At 60.7% G+C, this 13,786-nt stretch overlaps 1 protein-coding gene across 2 annotated transcripts in view; it reads right to left on the bottom strand.

Moving 5' to 3' along the window:
- Positions 1-1,249: 1,249 nt before the first annotated feature.
- GAK (cyclin G associated kinase) overlaps positions 1,250-13,786 on the bottom strand; it is a 51,308-nt gene continuing 38,771 nt past the window's right edge. The window contains exons 19-28 of one of the 2 annotated variants that reach the window (XM_060013144.1): positions 13,126-13,319; positions 12,308-12,451; positions 11,822-12,214; positions 11,410-11,583; positions 10,686-10,796; positions 9,613-9,729; positions 4,914-5,138; positions 4,217-4,365; positions 3,442-3,618; positions 1,250-3,351 (exon numbers count right to left, since the gene is read on the bottom strand). In XM_060013144.1, coding sequence (XP_059869127.1) covers positions 3,250-3,351; positions 3,442-3,618; positions 4,217-4,365; positions 4,914-5,138; positions 9,613-9,729; positions 10,686-10,796; positions 11,410-11,583; positions 11,822-12,214; positions 12,308-12,451; positions 13,126-13,319 — 1,786 coding nt within the window. In that variant the 3' untranslated portion in view covers positions 1,250-3,249. The remainder of the gene's footprint in view (positions 3,352-3,441; positions 3,619-4,216; positions 4,366-4,913; positions 5,139-9,612; positions 9,730-10,685; positions 10,797-11,409; positions 11,584-11,821; positions 12,215-12,307; positions 12,452-13,125; positions 13,320-13,786) is intronic. The other variant, XM_060013145.1, reaches the window with a different exon arrangement.

Below are 13,786 nucleotides of genomic sequence, written 5' to 3'. Positions count from 1 at the left end.
CTGGGGCTCGGCCCTGAAGGGAGCGGGCTTGGCCCCAAACTGGGCAGGAAGGGAGGCCTGGTGGTGGAATCGCCACAGAGCAGGGGTCCCACGTCACTCCAGTGCCCCGCACGGCCTGAGGGGATCTAACCCTGGGTCCCCCAAGGCAGAGCCTGGACTAGGGCCCGGAGCAGCAGTTTGTTTCTAAGGACTCAGAAAGAGTGACCTGGGCAGGCGAGAAAGCCCACGGAGGTTCGAGGCCGAGCTGGCCGCTCCTCGGGAGTCTTCCTGGGCCTGCTCAGTGGGCGCCGGGAAACACTCACTGAGCAGATGAGCCCTTCCCACAGAGGGGCCTTTGCCGGGAATCCGGCGGGGGCGGGAGTCCAGTCCGTCTCCGGTGCTGGAGCCAAGTGCACGGGCCTCCTGCGCTGCCCACGCTGCCCGAGGACCCCCAGCCCACGAAGGGGCCCCTGCGGCAGGGAGACGCAGCAGCGTCCTCAGACCCGCGCTGCCCTGGGGTGGGGGTGGGGGACCACCCCCAGGAGCGGCGAGAACCACGCAGCAGGAACACAGCAAGGACCCGCGATCAGAGTGCGTCCTGATTTCAGGGACACGGCTTGATGGGCGAGGACTCACGGAGACACAGGACTCGATACCTCGGCCAGGACTCCAGGGAGGGGCGCACTCACTGCCTCTGGGACCAGGAGGGGAGGGGCGGGGGGCCAAGGGAGGTACTGCTGGGACCAGGGTCATGCCCCTTCGCGACACCAGTCACCCAGGCTGTCTGGCGCGTGCTGGGTGGGGTCCTCTACAGAACAGGGGGCGGCCGGACCAGGGGGTCCTGGGGTGACGGATGGGTGGGCAGCACCGGGAGGCGTGTACTGTGCTGGGTCCCTAATCTGAGCCAGTCTCCAGACCCGACCTCTGCTGAGGAGCAGACCCCCCCAGGACCACGCCCGCTTCGAGCGGGGATGGGGCCAGCAGCGGCCCAGCACAGGGTTAGGGTTATAGGGTCATTCCCTGGGCCCCGAGGGGCTCACTGGAGGGGACACACGTGGTCCTTGGAGCAGCCCTGCTCAGGGTCTGCGGCCTGTAGGGATGGAGCCACTGGGGCCATCACCTCACCAAGACAGTAACTCAGAGCCAGTAGGGACGGCGGAGGGAGCACCACACCAGAGACCCAGGGGCTTCCGGCCCTGAGCCATGACCCAGAGCAACTCTGATGTGCGGTCTTGGGCCTGTTTAGGTCGTTCATTGTTTTGTTTTGCTTTTTAATAAATTTATTTATTTTTGGCTGCATTGGATCTTCACTGCTGCGCGTGGGCTTCCTCTAGTTGCGGCGAGTGGGGGCTACTCTTTGTTGTGGTGCGCGGGCTTCTCATTGCAGTGGCTTCTCTTGTTGCGGAGCATGGGCTCCAGGCGTGTGGGCTCAGTAGTTGCGGCACGCGGGCTCGGTAGTTGTGGCGCACGGGCCCAGATGCTCCGCAGCATGTGGAATCCTGCCGGACCAGGGTTCGAACCCGTGTCCCCTGCATCGGCAGGCAAATTCTTAACGACTGCACCACCAGGGAAGTCCCACTGTTACTTAAAAGAGTGAGTATTCTTTGAAAAGAGGCCTCAGCCTGGGAAGAGCCGGGTTTAACCCTCCTGCCCTCCTGCAGCAGCAGCCGCAACAACCCAGGTGGGTGGCTCACCTCAGTGAGGGGACAGTGATAGGTCCAGGCGGCCCTCGGCCTCCTCTCCTGCTCTGGGCTGGGGCGGGGCTGGAGAGCAGCCCTAGGGGCAGAGGCCGGAGGGTCCTGGGGCCTCAGGACACAAAGCCAGAGCCCCTTCCTCCTCTGAACTGTCAGGAGGTACAGGCCCACCCCCTGCCAGACCAAAGACGTCACTGGAGGTGGAAGGCAGGGCTCCGAGCTTCAAGTCAGAGCGCTCAGCTAACCGCTGCGCTGCCTCCCAGGTGAGGCCTTGCTGTGAGGATGGGCGCCTAGGAGCCCGGCACAGGGAGGGTCCTGACCCTGGTGACCCAACTCGCAAGCCCACTGAGGGGCAGGTGGCGCACTCCTGAATCCCTGACTCGGCAGCACATCTGACTCAGTAACTCATTCTGGCTAAAGAAGAGATCGCACAGAGTTCTCAGAGGCCAGCCACGGTGCTGACTGGGCCGAGGGGCAGCTTGGGCCGGGCCTGGCCAAGCCTGCTGTCACCACGGGGACGAGGGTCGAGGTCCGCCCGTCTCCAGGGCCCGGCCAGCAGCGCCAGGCAGCCAGGAGTAGGACGAGCCCTGGGGATGGTGGACTGACCCGTAGGAGGCTGGGAACGTCACTTCCGACCAAAACCTCGAGTCGTGTAACTGCTGTCGTTTGTCCTGACGTGTTGTCCCCCAGAGCATGGGGCGGCTGGGGCTTCTCTAACAGGCCGTGACTCAAGGCCATTGCTTTTGCTTTGAATTCCCGGAACGAGAGAATCCAAAGCCCCCCACACCCTCCCGCTGTGACGAGGAGGGACCCGGGGGGCCCAGGGGGAGGGCCAGCCTCTGTGCACCCGCAGCAAGACCACCTGCCTCCGCCACGCTGCAGGGGCCACAGGGCGTGCCCAGCACCCGACGCGGGCCAGCCCCTAGACCAAAGCCGCAGCTCATCTGATCCCTCCCCACACCTCCCGGCTCGCCTGCCCTCCTGCCACTCCTGACCACCCAGCTTGGGCTGCTGGCCGAGGCCAGGCTGGGGGCCCGCAGGGGCTCAGACCAGCAGTGGAGAGGAGCCCAACTTCGCCGGGCGGGGGTCCCTGCGACTCATCTTCACGGTCAGAGCCAAGGTCAACCAGGTGACAGCAGAAGTGCAGGGAGGTGGTGTGCAGCCCCGGAGGAGGGGCGTCAGAAAATAGTTTAATTATGTACAGGTGTCACCAGGCTGATTACGAGGAGAGGCGTGAACGTTCAGGACCGGACTCTGGAGGACAGCTGAGCAGCGCCATCTCCCCAGTGGGCGCACCACGGATAAAACAAATCACAGACTGTGACACGCGTGGGAGGAGTGCAAATCGTCACCTTTCCTTCAGGACCAGAAGAGAGAAAGAAAGAACTCGGAGGCTTTGGAATGCTTTCTCTTCCTGTGAAGGGTGTGGCGCTGGCTCTGGATCCGCTGAGCGTGGCGGGCGTGACGTGATGCCAGCCGCGGCCGCGCCAGCCCGTGCCGCCCGGCCCACGTGCAACCCTCCAGGCCAGCCGGCAGCTTCCAGCTCCACGAGCCGCGCGCAGCTGCGACCGTGGGCTCAGAAGAGCGGCCGGGAGCCCTGGCTCTCGAACTCGGCCCAGGCGTCGCTGAGCTCCATGAAGACCATGCGGGCGTGCTGCTCGTAGGGCTGCCCCCGGGCCTGCGGGCAGGCAGGACAGCGGCGGTGAGGGCCCGGCCTGCTCCCAGAGCCCGCGCCGCCCCCGGCCCGGAGCCCACACCCCGTGCCCACCTTGTCCGGGTGGACCACCAGCACGGCGCGGCGGTACTGCTTCTTCACCTGCGCAGGCGTCACCAGGTCGGCCATGCCCACGGGCGTCCAGCGGCTCTCGTCGTCCCACAGCACCGTGTGCAGCGTGGACAGCAGGGCGCGGATGTTCCTCTCCTTGCCCTCCGTCCAGTCCAGGAGCTGAAGGAGACGCCGTACTGCTGAGGGCGTGCCAGGCCCCGGCCTCTACCCACCGAGCCGCCGGTGGTCGCCCCACGGAGCAGGGATCTGACTGTGAGATGTGTGGCCCCGACGTGGACCCCCACCCCAGTTTCTGCACTGACCCCACCCAGGCATGGCTAATTCCATTCCCTAGGTCTGGCCGGACAGGACACGGGCTAGATGGTGCGTGGAATCCAGGGACCCTTTCCTCAGTGGGGCATTCACAGATGACCCGCCGTCACAGCCTTGCCCTGTCCACCCCGGGGTCCAGGCACACAGACGTCCTTGTCACCCCGGGGTCTCTGCGGCCCGCGCCCCCCGACCGGGGTCCTGGCTGGCGTGCGGAAGAGCGAGGAGCTTACGAGCATGAAGCCACACGTCCCAGCCACGTGGGGACAGTTGATCTTTCACCCCAAAACTTTCAGGAGAGCAAATAAGCGTAGATGGAAGCCACTGCCCCCGCAAGCACGTCGGACAGAGGTCCTCGTGCGTGAGTCGGGGCCGCGCGGCTGCGTCCCTCTCCCCACGCTCCTGCCCAGGGTGCCCCCCACCCTGCCCCGGCCCGAGCGCCCCGCACCTTCAGCTTGAGCGGGTCTGAGTCCCGCGCCTGGTCCTGCCTCCTCATCTCGGCGATCGTCCTCGGCCCCTTCCTGTCGGCCCGGGAGGAGAAGCCCTGGTTGGACAACAGGTCTTCGAAATCGTTCTCCGACACCCTTGGCTTTGGACCTGGAGGAGAGCAGAGGCTTCAGGGGCCGTGCTAAGTGCCCGCCCAACAGCCTGCCTGCTGCCTCTGTGCTGCGTGGCCAGCTCGAGAACCCTCGGGGACGGCAGGACGGCCGAGAAGATGGGAAATGCCCGAAAGAGCTGCCCCGAGGCATGAGCGCACGAGTGTGGGCGGGGCCACGGCGAGTGTGGGCGGGGCCACGACGAGTGTGGGCGGGGCCACGGCAGGCGTCGGGACCACCACCCCCGTGACAAGCGAGGCAGCCAGGCCTGGGCTGACCACCCAGCTGCCCGGCCAGCAGAGGCCGAGAAGGTTCCCGGACAGTGTGGCCTGGCCCACTGGGGGCAGAGGCTCACGCACAGACATGCATCTGAAATCATTAACTTCCATCCAAAGGGGCTCCCGCTGGGTGGAAACAGACTCTGGGTCTCCTTAAACACCCTTTCCCGGGACTGGGCTCTGAGCTGGACAAGGCAAAACGGGATTTCACTGTAACCACTTCACAGCAAGCTCAGAAACCCACACACGCGGCGAGAGAGGAAGGACTCACCAAAGCTGGGGGCGCGGACGCCCCTCTCCTCCCGGCTGCCAATCACACTGAAGCTGGAGTTGTAGTTTGGCCGTGGCTGTGCACTGGCCGTGGGGGCTGGCTTGGCCTGGGGGGGCCACGGGGCGCCCTGGGCTGGGGGCCGGCTCGTCTGCCAGGAGCCGCTGGCCTTGGGAGGGGGGGCTGCTTTGGGACCGAAGCCCCCAGGAGTAGGTGCAGCGGGCGAGCCTGGGGAGACAGTTCACGTGGGGAGTGTCACTGACGGCCTGAGGACCGGGCGCTGCCCCGGCGGGTACTCGGCCGTTGCAGGCAGAGGACACACCCCCGCGAAATGAACGTTTCAGGTCGGCCGCCAGGACGGGCGGCCTCTAGGTAGCCGCACAGCTGGCCCGTCTGCAGGGGCTGGGCCGGGTGGGCTCCCCTCCCCACTCGCTCAAATGCAGGGCTGAGTCCAGGAAGCTCCAAACCAGCACCCAGCGCCCGCAGGGCCCCCGAGCAGCACCACGCAGGCTACTGCTCCGTGCACGCAGGCACGTGCCGCGTCACGCGTGCGTGGTTCTGTGCCACTTCACACGCGTGCAGTCACGCAAGCACTGGGCTAAGATGCCCCCGTTCTCTGTCCTGTGACCTTTCACCTCGAGAACATTCTAGACGCAGAATCACAGGGCAGGCGGCCCTTGCGATGGGCTCTTCTCACCCAGGACCCACCCACCTACCCACTCGTCGCCAGCAGCCTGGCAGGTGGACGCACCACAGAAGGACTCCGGTGGGTTCCAGTCTGTGGAGATTACCAACAGGGTCGCCCTGAGCACTGCTGCGGAGACTCCCTGCTCAGCCCACGTGCGCCTCTGGGATAGACGGCGGTCGTGGGTTCGGCTCTGTGAGAACCGACGCCCGCCTCGAGTAGCCGTCCTGCACGCCCGCCAGCTCTGCGCCCGGCGCTGCACCCCGTCGAGACCCCCCGCGCCTCCGGGGCCGCCAGTGACACTAGACCTCTCCCCAGGCTGCCGTTCTCTTCACCACTCACCCGTTTTCAAGTTGGATGTGTTTTGCTCTGTTTTTACTGTTCTTACATATCCTAGATAGTTGTCAGATACGTGGTTCAAAGCTATTTCTCCCACCCTGTAGCTCTTCAACCTGCTGAGAGCCTTTAGCAGGGCACAAGAGGTCTTTTTGATCAAGTCCAATTTATCCATTGTTTGCTGACGGATCGTGGTCCAGGAGACACTAAAGGCGACATCCCCACAATTTTCTCTTTTCTTCTGAAAGCTTTACAGATCTATGGCCAATTCTGAGTAAAATGGTCATCTACCTGCTGTTTAAGGTGTGCAGTTCAGGTCACGCCACTTTCTTGCCGCCCCAGCACCGTCATGAATGGTTCTGCACCTCTGGCAAAAGTCCGTTGGTCTTACTGGTGTGGGGCTACTTCCAGGTCGGTGATCTACGTGTCTGTCCTGCCCACAGCACGCAGGCATGGAGGAGGCAGGAGGCCTGGTGGTTTGAGTCTTAACCACCCCATTTCCCCTGACTCTCCAAATAGTCTACAACAAGCTCGTCTGTGTCTGCAGGAACCCTCACTGGCATTTCTGGTGAGGACTGTACTGACCCCACTGACCACTGCAAGAGAACCTTCCTGATGTGGGTCACCGGGCTGCGAGCTCATCTGTTTACTGAGGTCTTCCCCGTTTGGTTTTGTAGCTTCGCGAGTCCTGTATGTGCTTCGTAAGAGTAATATGTTATATGTTTCTTTGTTTCTTCTTTCGCAGGGATTGTAAACGGTGCTGTTCTAAATTTTGGGTTCCTTGTGCATGTTGTTAGTAAACAGAAATACCCTTGTGGTGTCTGTCTGTTGATCCTGTGTCCTGTGACCCTCCTGAACTCACTCTGGGACCTGAAATGCTTTCACAGACCCCCTGAGATTTCCCACACAGACAGCACGTCGTCCGCACATGACAACACTGCCTGTGTCCCTTCTGTCCCTTTCTTGCCTGCCTGCACCACCTGGGCTGGCCCCGGGGAGTGTGTGGTCTTCTGAAATCCAGCGCAAGCCTGGCGGCGGGACTCTGCAGCTGCTCCCTATCAAGCCACGGGCTTCGCATTACTGGTCCGTTGAGTGTTTATCACAGGTAGGTGTTGAACTCCGGGGAATGCCTCTTCTGCACCACCGATGTGACCACACGACTTCCCTTCCTAGGCCGGTTAACGCTATGTATACATATACATATGTATACGTACATACATAATTTTTTAAAAAATTATTTATTTTGACTGCGTCGGGCCTTAGTTGCAGCACGAGGAATCTTCTCTAGCTGTGGCGCATGGGCTCCAGGGAACGTGCGGGCTCAGCAGTTGTGGTGAGCGGGCTTAGTTGCCCCGCGGCACGTGGGATCTTAGCTCCGCGATCAGGGATCGCACCCGCGCCCCCTCTGTCGGAAGGCGAAGTCTTGGCCACTGGGCCGCCAGGGAGGCCCCGGTGCGATGCTTTCATACACTGATGAGCTCTCTGTGCAGCTCTCTGTGCTGATGACTGGCTTTGATCTTTGTGTCTGTGTTCATGAGGGACGCTGCCCTGTGGTCTGTAGTTTCCTTCTGTATCGCCTCCATCTGGTTTTGGTATCAAAGTAATACCAGATTCATAAAATCAACTGGAAAATATTCCCTCCTCTTCCTATTTCTTGGAAAAGACTGTGTGGAATTGGTATGAATTCTTTAAACATTTGGTAAAATTCTCCAGTGAACCCAGATGGGACTGGAGATTTCCTTTATGGGAGGTTTCTAACTATGAATTCATTTTCTTTATGATTACAGACCCACTCAAACGCTCTACCTCACACGGGGCACACCTGAAGAACTTGTCCACCTCACCTCAGTCCCAGAACTGGTGCTGAAGCCGTGAGTCCATTTCCCTTCAGAGCCTCTGGGGTCTGTGGACATCTTGGGTTAACCCCTCTTTCTTAATCCATCTTAGCAGAGATCTGTCAACTTTACCGATCTTCTCAGAGAACTAGCTTTTTGATCAACCCATTTTCTCTAGTTTTCATTTTCTATTTCATTGATCTGGGCTCTTTATCATTTCCTTCCATTTGCTTTGAGCTTATTTTGCTTTTCTTTTCAAATGTCTTCAGGTGATAACTCACAATACTGATGAGACGTTTCCTCTTTTCCAAACTACACGCTTAATGCTATGTGTTTCCCTCTTGGCACTGCTTTAGCTGCATAACCCAAGTTTAGATGTGTCGTGTTTTCATTTTCATTCTCTTCGACACGCTGTTTTATTTTCCTTGAGACTTCCTAAATAACCCGTGTTATTTAAAACTGTGTCATTCAGGACTTCCCTGGTGGCGCAGTAGTTAAGAATCTGCCTGCCAATGCAGGGGACATGGGTTCAAGCCCTGGTCCAGGAAGATCCCACATGCCGCGGAGCAACTAAGCCCATGCGCCACAACTACTAAGCCTGCGCTCTACAGCCCGCGAGCCACAACTACTAAGCCCGCATGCCACAACTACTGAAGCCTGTGCACCTAGAGCCCGTGCTCTGCAACAAGAAGCCACCTCAGTGAGAAGCCCACACACCACAGCAAAGAGTAGCCCCCGCTCGCCGCAACCAGAGAAAAGCCCATGTGCAGCCATGAAGACCTAATGCAGCCAAAAATAAATTTTTTTAAAAATTTAAAAAAATAAAAAATAAAAGTGTATTAATTTCCAAGAGTTTGAAGATTTTTCAGTTATCTCGCTGTTACCAATTTCTAGTTTGATTCCATTTGGTCACGGAATGATACGGTCTATATGATTTCAGTTCTTTTAAGTTTGTTGATGACTTTTTATGGCCCAATACATGGCCTTTCTTGGTGGTTGCTTGGGTGCAGGAGGAGGTGTGTCCTGCTGCTGTCAGGCACAGTGTCCTGTGAATGTCCCACAGCTTTGCTGACTTTCTGTCTGGTGGCTCTATCTTTGTTGACAGAGGGATGCTGAGGTCTCCAACTAGAATGTGAGTTTGTCTGTTTCTCCTTTCGGCTCCATCAGCTTCATGCAGGACTCTGTTTTCTGAGGGGGTGTGACGGAGGTCTGGGGTCAGTGCAGAGCTGAGGGCTGGGCTCCATCCTGAGAACAGGCGTCCCAGATCCCGAGAATTCCTTTTCACCACAGGCAGCCCCCGAGAGGCTCCAAGTGACCCCGCCCTGTGCTCAGACAGCCCAAGATAGAGGCAGAAAGCCCAGGGCAAACCCAAACTTCCAGGAATGCTCTCAGGGAGACACCAAAACCTGAAATGCCAGGAAGCGTCTGGGGAGATGTTATTTTCACCTAAAATTCCACATGCCTCCCGACTGCCGAGGGACGAGAGACACTCCTGGCCTCCAAACAATTAACGTCCCTAAAAGTTTTCTCAGAAAAATTACTGGCAGTGCATTCTGCTCCCTGGGGAGCGGGGCAGGCACTCTCCACGCTCCTGTGCTGAGGCCGCTCCTAGATGACCCCCAAGCACCGCTATGCCAGCGGAGGGCCAGACTCCAGCACCAGTTTTGGCAATTCCTGGTGTTATCTTGGTAACAAGCTCCTGGGATGAAGCAGACTGGGCCTTTCCTGGTGTCGCTGTGCCCTGGGCCTGGGTGGACAGGGTGAGGCCCCACCTCAGGTAGGCGGACACAACACCCCAGAGAGAGGTCTGGTGCTTTCCACATGCCCGACACGGCCCTCAGGTTACCTTGGAGGCCGGAACTGAGGTCGCCGAGGTCTGCAAATGGGTCCTGGCTCTGAGACTTGGTCTGGCTGGCTGGGGGGCCAGGAGGTGCCGGCTGGCCTCCAGGAGAGACGAAGGGGCCTGGAGGAGGGCAGGGACATTAGATCCAGCGCACTGGAGTAGACGCGGCTTCTGCCCTCCCATCTCACGCTCCTAAAGGCCTCGCTCGGCGTTGTCACTGCACCTGGGACGTGGCCACACTCGCAGCCCGAGCTGCCCACGTGGCTCCGTGTGGGAGGTCACCCGACAGCTCGTCTAAACTGTCCTGGGTTTGTCCTACCACCTCCTGAATCCATCTAAAGCGTGAGTGCACTCTACGACATTCGTTCATTCTAAGTACAAGGTACTGAAACGTCTAAGTAAATCACTGTCCTGCTCCTAATTCCCGTGTCAGTCAAGAGTCAACCGTGAGGTCATTACAAATGACGGCAGCTCATACATAAAGAGCTCTTACAAGTTAATACAAAAAAGGTGAATTTCCCGTGCAAAAAAATGATTAGAAAATGTGAAACAGTTCTCAAAAGAAACATAACCAAAAACACACAAAATAATAACCTCACGCATAATGAAGAAAAGCAAATTGAAAGAACTGGTAGCCTATCAAACCGGCAGAGTAGCATGTTTACAATCACAGCCCATAAGTTAATAAACAGGACTTAAGAGAGAAGCACGTCACAGGCGCCACAAACACCACTGCCTTTGAAAACAACTCACTACCGGAAACTTCCCCACGGGACAGAATCCTGACGTACGGAAAGAAGGACAGACATGATGAAAGTGAGACACGAGAAGCACTCTTGCCCCCACAGACAGGGCACAGACCAGGATAGCCTGCAGCCTCTCAAGGGCCCTGCAGGGCACAGGAAGCGCTAAGGAACATTCTGGGTGAAACTTCAGAACAAGCCGAATGAGCGCCCACAGAGCCGCACGGGGGGACTCGGACAGTGGCAGGAGGCCCGGCCAGAGTGCCCCTGGGGCGCTGCTCCCGTCTCCTCCTCTTCTGGGGGCCGGGGTCACAGTTACGCCACGTGCCGTACCTTCTGCAGCTGGTGTGGGGGCCGGGGCCTCAGCCCAGGCGTCCCATCCTCCCAGCAGGTCCGGGTGGCTGGTAGAGGTTGTCATCTTGCTGGGCTCCGCTGGCAGGTCACCTGGGAAGACAGCGGCGCTATCAGGTGTGTCCCCCGTGGGGGCGGGCACATGGCCTTCACATGGCCTCCTGGGGGCCCTAGGGGACAGGCTGGCCACAAGCCCCATCTGCGGCAGTCTCGGGGGCCGCCCTCCGTACCCCCCTCCACGTGTGGGCAGGAGGCACACCTGACGGCCGCCCGTGCGGGAGGTGGGGGGCCGAGGTGCTGGGCAGCAGCCCCTGCGGCGCTCCTGGCCTAGCGAAGCCCCAGGCAGGGCTGTGCTAACGCACCTCTGGGGCCTCCAACCGGTCTCCCTCCACACGGGCGGAGGACACATCACACGGTCACTGCACTGACCAAGTGGATGCAGGGAGGCAGCAAGAGGAGAAGCCCACAGGGCGATCCTGAGACTAGCGTCCGCGGTCCCTCATCTGAAAGGGTCTTCAGAGAGGCCTCCTCCCGCCATGGCTGGCCACATGCCAGTGCCCCAGAGCCTGCCTTCCCACCTCCCCGGGAACCCAGCAGGGCATACAGAGTGGACACTGGCTGCACCCCCTTTCTGGGGGAGGGAGGAGGGCACTGCCCATCTCCCCCGGCCCTGTGGCCCTGCCCCCAGTGTGGAGACCGCACTTACCCAGATGCAGGAAGTTGGTGCCGTGGGCCAGGGGTGGGGCGCTGTGGGTGGCAGGAAAGGATGCAGGCAGGGTGGCTGGAGAGTCCGAATTAAGAAATTCGCCAAAGAGGTCGGGCTGGGAGTGGGGCTGGGCGTCCGGGTCAGATGGCAGCAGGAGAGGGTCAAACGGGTCCGCTGTGGCAGGACACCAGGAAGCAGGTGCACGTGAGCGCCGGCACCACAGTGCACACCCTCGGCCCAGAGGATCGGCTCCGGGATGGCCCTCCCACGACCCCGTGGCCCCGAGAGGGAGGGGCAAGGCGCTGACCCCGCTGACCCCGCTGACCCCCGCCTGTCTCAGGAGATCCTCTGGGGGCTCACGGTCTCCCTGAACGGCAGACTGCCGTGACCCACTCCTGTCGGCGGCACCTACCGGCCGGGACCGTGGTCCGTGTGCTCGGGGCAGAGGCCGGGCTGGTGAAGAGCAGCGCCGCGTCCCCGCCGAACAGACCGCCTGCGGCACCCTCTGGAGCAGCTGCCGGGGCCCCCAGGAGGCGGCTGAGCAGGTCCGCGTTGCTGGGGGGGCCCCCGCGGGCCTGCGTGGGGGGCACCGGCCCTGCCTCGGAGTGCAGCCCCAGGAGGTCCACACCGTCCTCCTGCGGCAGGTCCGGGCCTGGCGTGTCCTCGTCGGCCACGTCCCCGCTCTCAGCTGACAGCGTTGGGGCTTCCTCGTCAGACGGCTCGCTCACACGTCCGTCCTCGGCCGCAGCAGACGGACCCTCCTCGGCAAGGTGACCCTCTGGGGCTGTCGTGCAATCCCCGTCCTCTGAAAAGAAGACAACGGTGGGGCGGCTGCGGCTCAGTGCGAAGAGTCAGCACGGGGAGGCCCACGGGGGCAGCGCCAGGCCCGCCTACCCACCCCGCCAGTCCAGCGTGTGCAGAAAGCGGTCGGTGTCCCCGCTGCTGTGCAGTGAGTCCAACTCCGGGGGCTCGGCGTCCGCAGGCCCGGCCTCGGCATCATACTGCGCAGAGGAGCCTGGCTGCCTGGGGAGCTCTGGTTTTCCTGCAGGAAGGGGGATGTCAGGCCACCCGGCCCAGGGCAGCAGCCCGTGTGAGGCTCCGGGGCCCAGGCCCAGAGCCAGGAAGGGCTCACCACCACCAGAAACCCACACAACAACCAACCATCAGTGAATGGATCCCAGCGTTGCCCAGACGCTGCCCCGGGACACGTGTGCACACGCGCACACCGGAAACCATACGTGCATGCACACACGTGCACACACGCTATTCAGGGACACTTAGCTGTCCTCACATAACAGAAAAAAATGCAAGCCAAGAACACGAAGAAAATCGTTATGTGGCAAACGAAGTCCCAAGTCCCACCCACCAGCGTGCTTCTGATGCTACTTTCTGTAAATGCTATGAAATAAGCCGACACAGCCCTGCTGAGTTGCGGGGTGTGGAGGGGGTGGGGGCTGGCCAGGAACAAACTCTGCTGCGGGGGCAGCCCCGCCAGCTGGTCCCAATCGAAGCCTCGACTTCTTCCAGGTCATGTTCAAAGTTGACACATGTCCAGAAAACGCACCCCCCCCAAAACAGCGTGTGACTCAAACCTGACCCTCCTGGGGGTCCCAGCCCCACCCCATGACCCCGGCAGGGCCTGCAGGCCACGTGGTTTGGGATCCAAAAACAGACACTGGGCCACCTGCAGGCGTGCCCAGAAAACAAGGATCTCACCAAATTTCGCCAGCATGTCTTGCTGCTCCTCGCGGCTGGAAAACAGGATCTTGGGGTTCAGCCCCCGCATGCTCGCAGTCTCCCAGGGTGGGGCCTCGTGGCCGGGCCTATCTCTGGGCTCCACCTCCACCTCCAGGTTCACTTGGAATAAATCGGGATATTTCTCCTGAATGTCACAAGCGTCCAGGTCATACCTGCATTGGGGAGGCGAGAAGCAGGTTAGGCACGACCACGGGCACTGCGGGTACCACCCCAATGTTCACTGGGAAACAAGCGCGGGGCAGGGCCGCGGGCTCCACAGGCACCCCAGCCCCTGCACTGCATGCTCGGGACGTTCACGCCGCCACTGAGCCAAGGGTCAGAGGGACCGGCAGGGGTGTGTGTGCAGTGGGGCCCGTCCACACCCGCAGAGCAGGACCCCCGCTCCTCCGTCAGGGGAGCGCTCAGCCCTCACTCCTCAGGCTCTGGAGTTCAAATCAGGTCCTCAGAGCTTAAATGCACGTTCCCATAGAACAATGCCATCCACGCTGGTGAAATCCCCAACTATTAACAGATGCCCAGAAACCAACACCTCTGCAATCTGGCGGCAGGGGTGGAGAGGCACCAACCTGTTCCCACTGGGTGGGACGCGGAGCCGGGGGGCCCGGGCACGGGCGGGAGA

Source organism: Delphinus delphis, chromosome 5 (assembly GCF_949987515.2).
Source record: "Delphinus delphis chromosome 5, mDelDel1.2, whole genome shotgun sequence".
Taxonomy (NCBI): Eukaryota; Metazoa; Chordata; class Mammalia; order Artiodactyla; family Delphinidae; genus Delphinus; species Delphinus delphis.
This window is presented reverse-complemented; position numbering and strand designations above follow the sequence as displayed.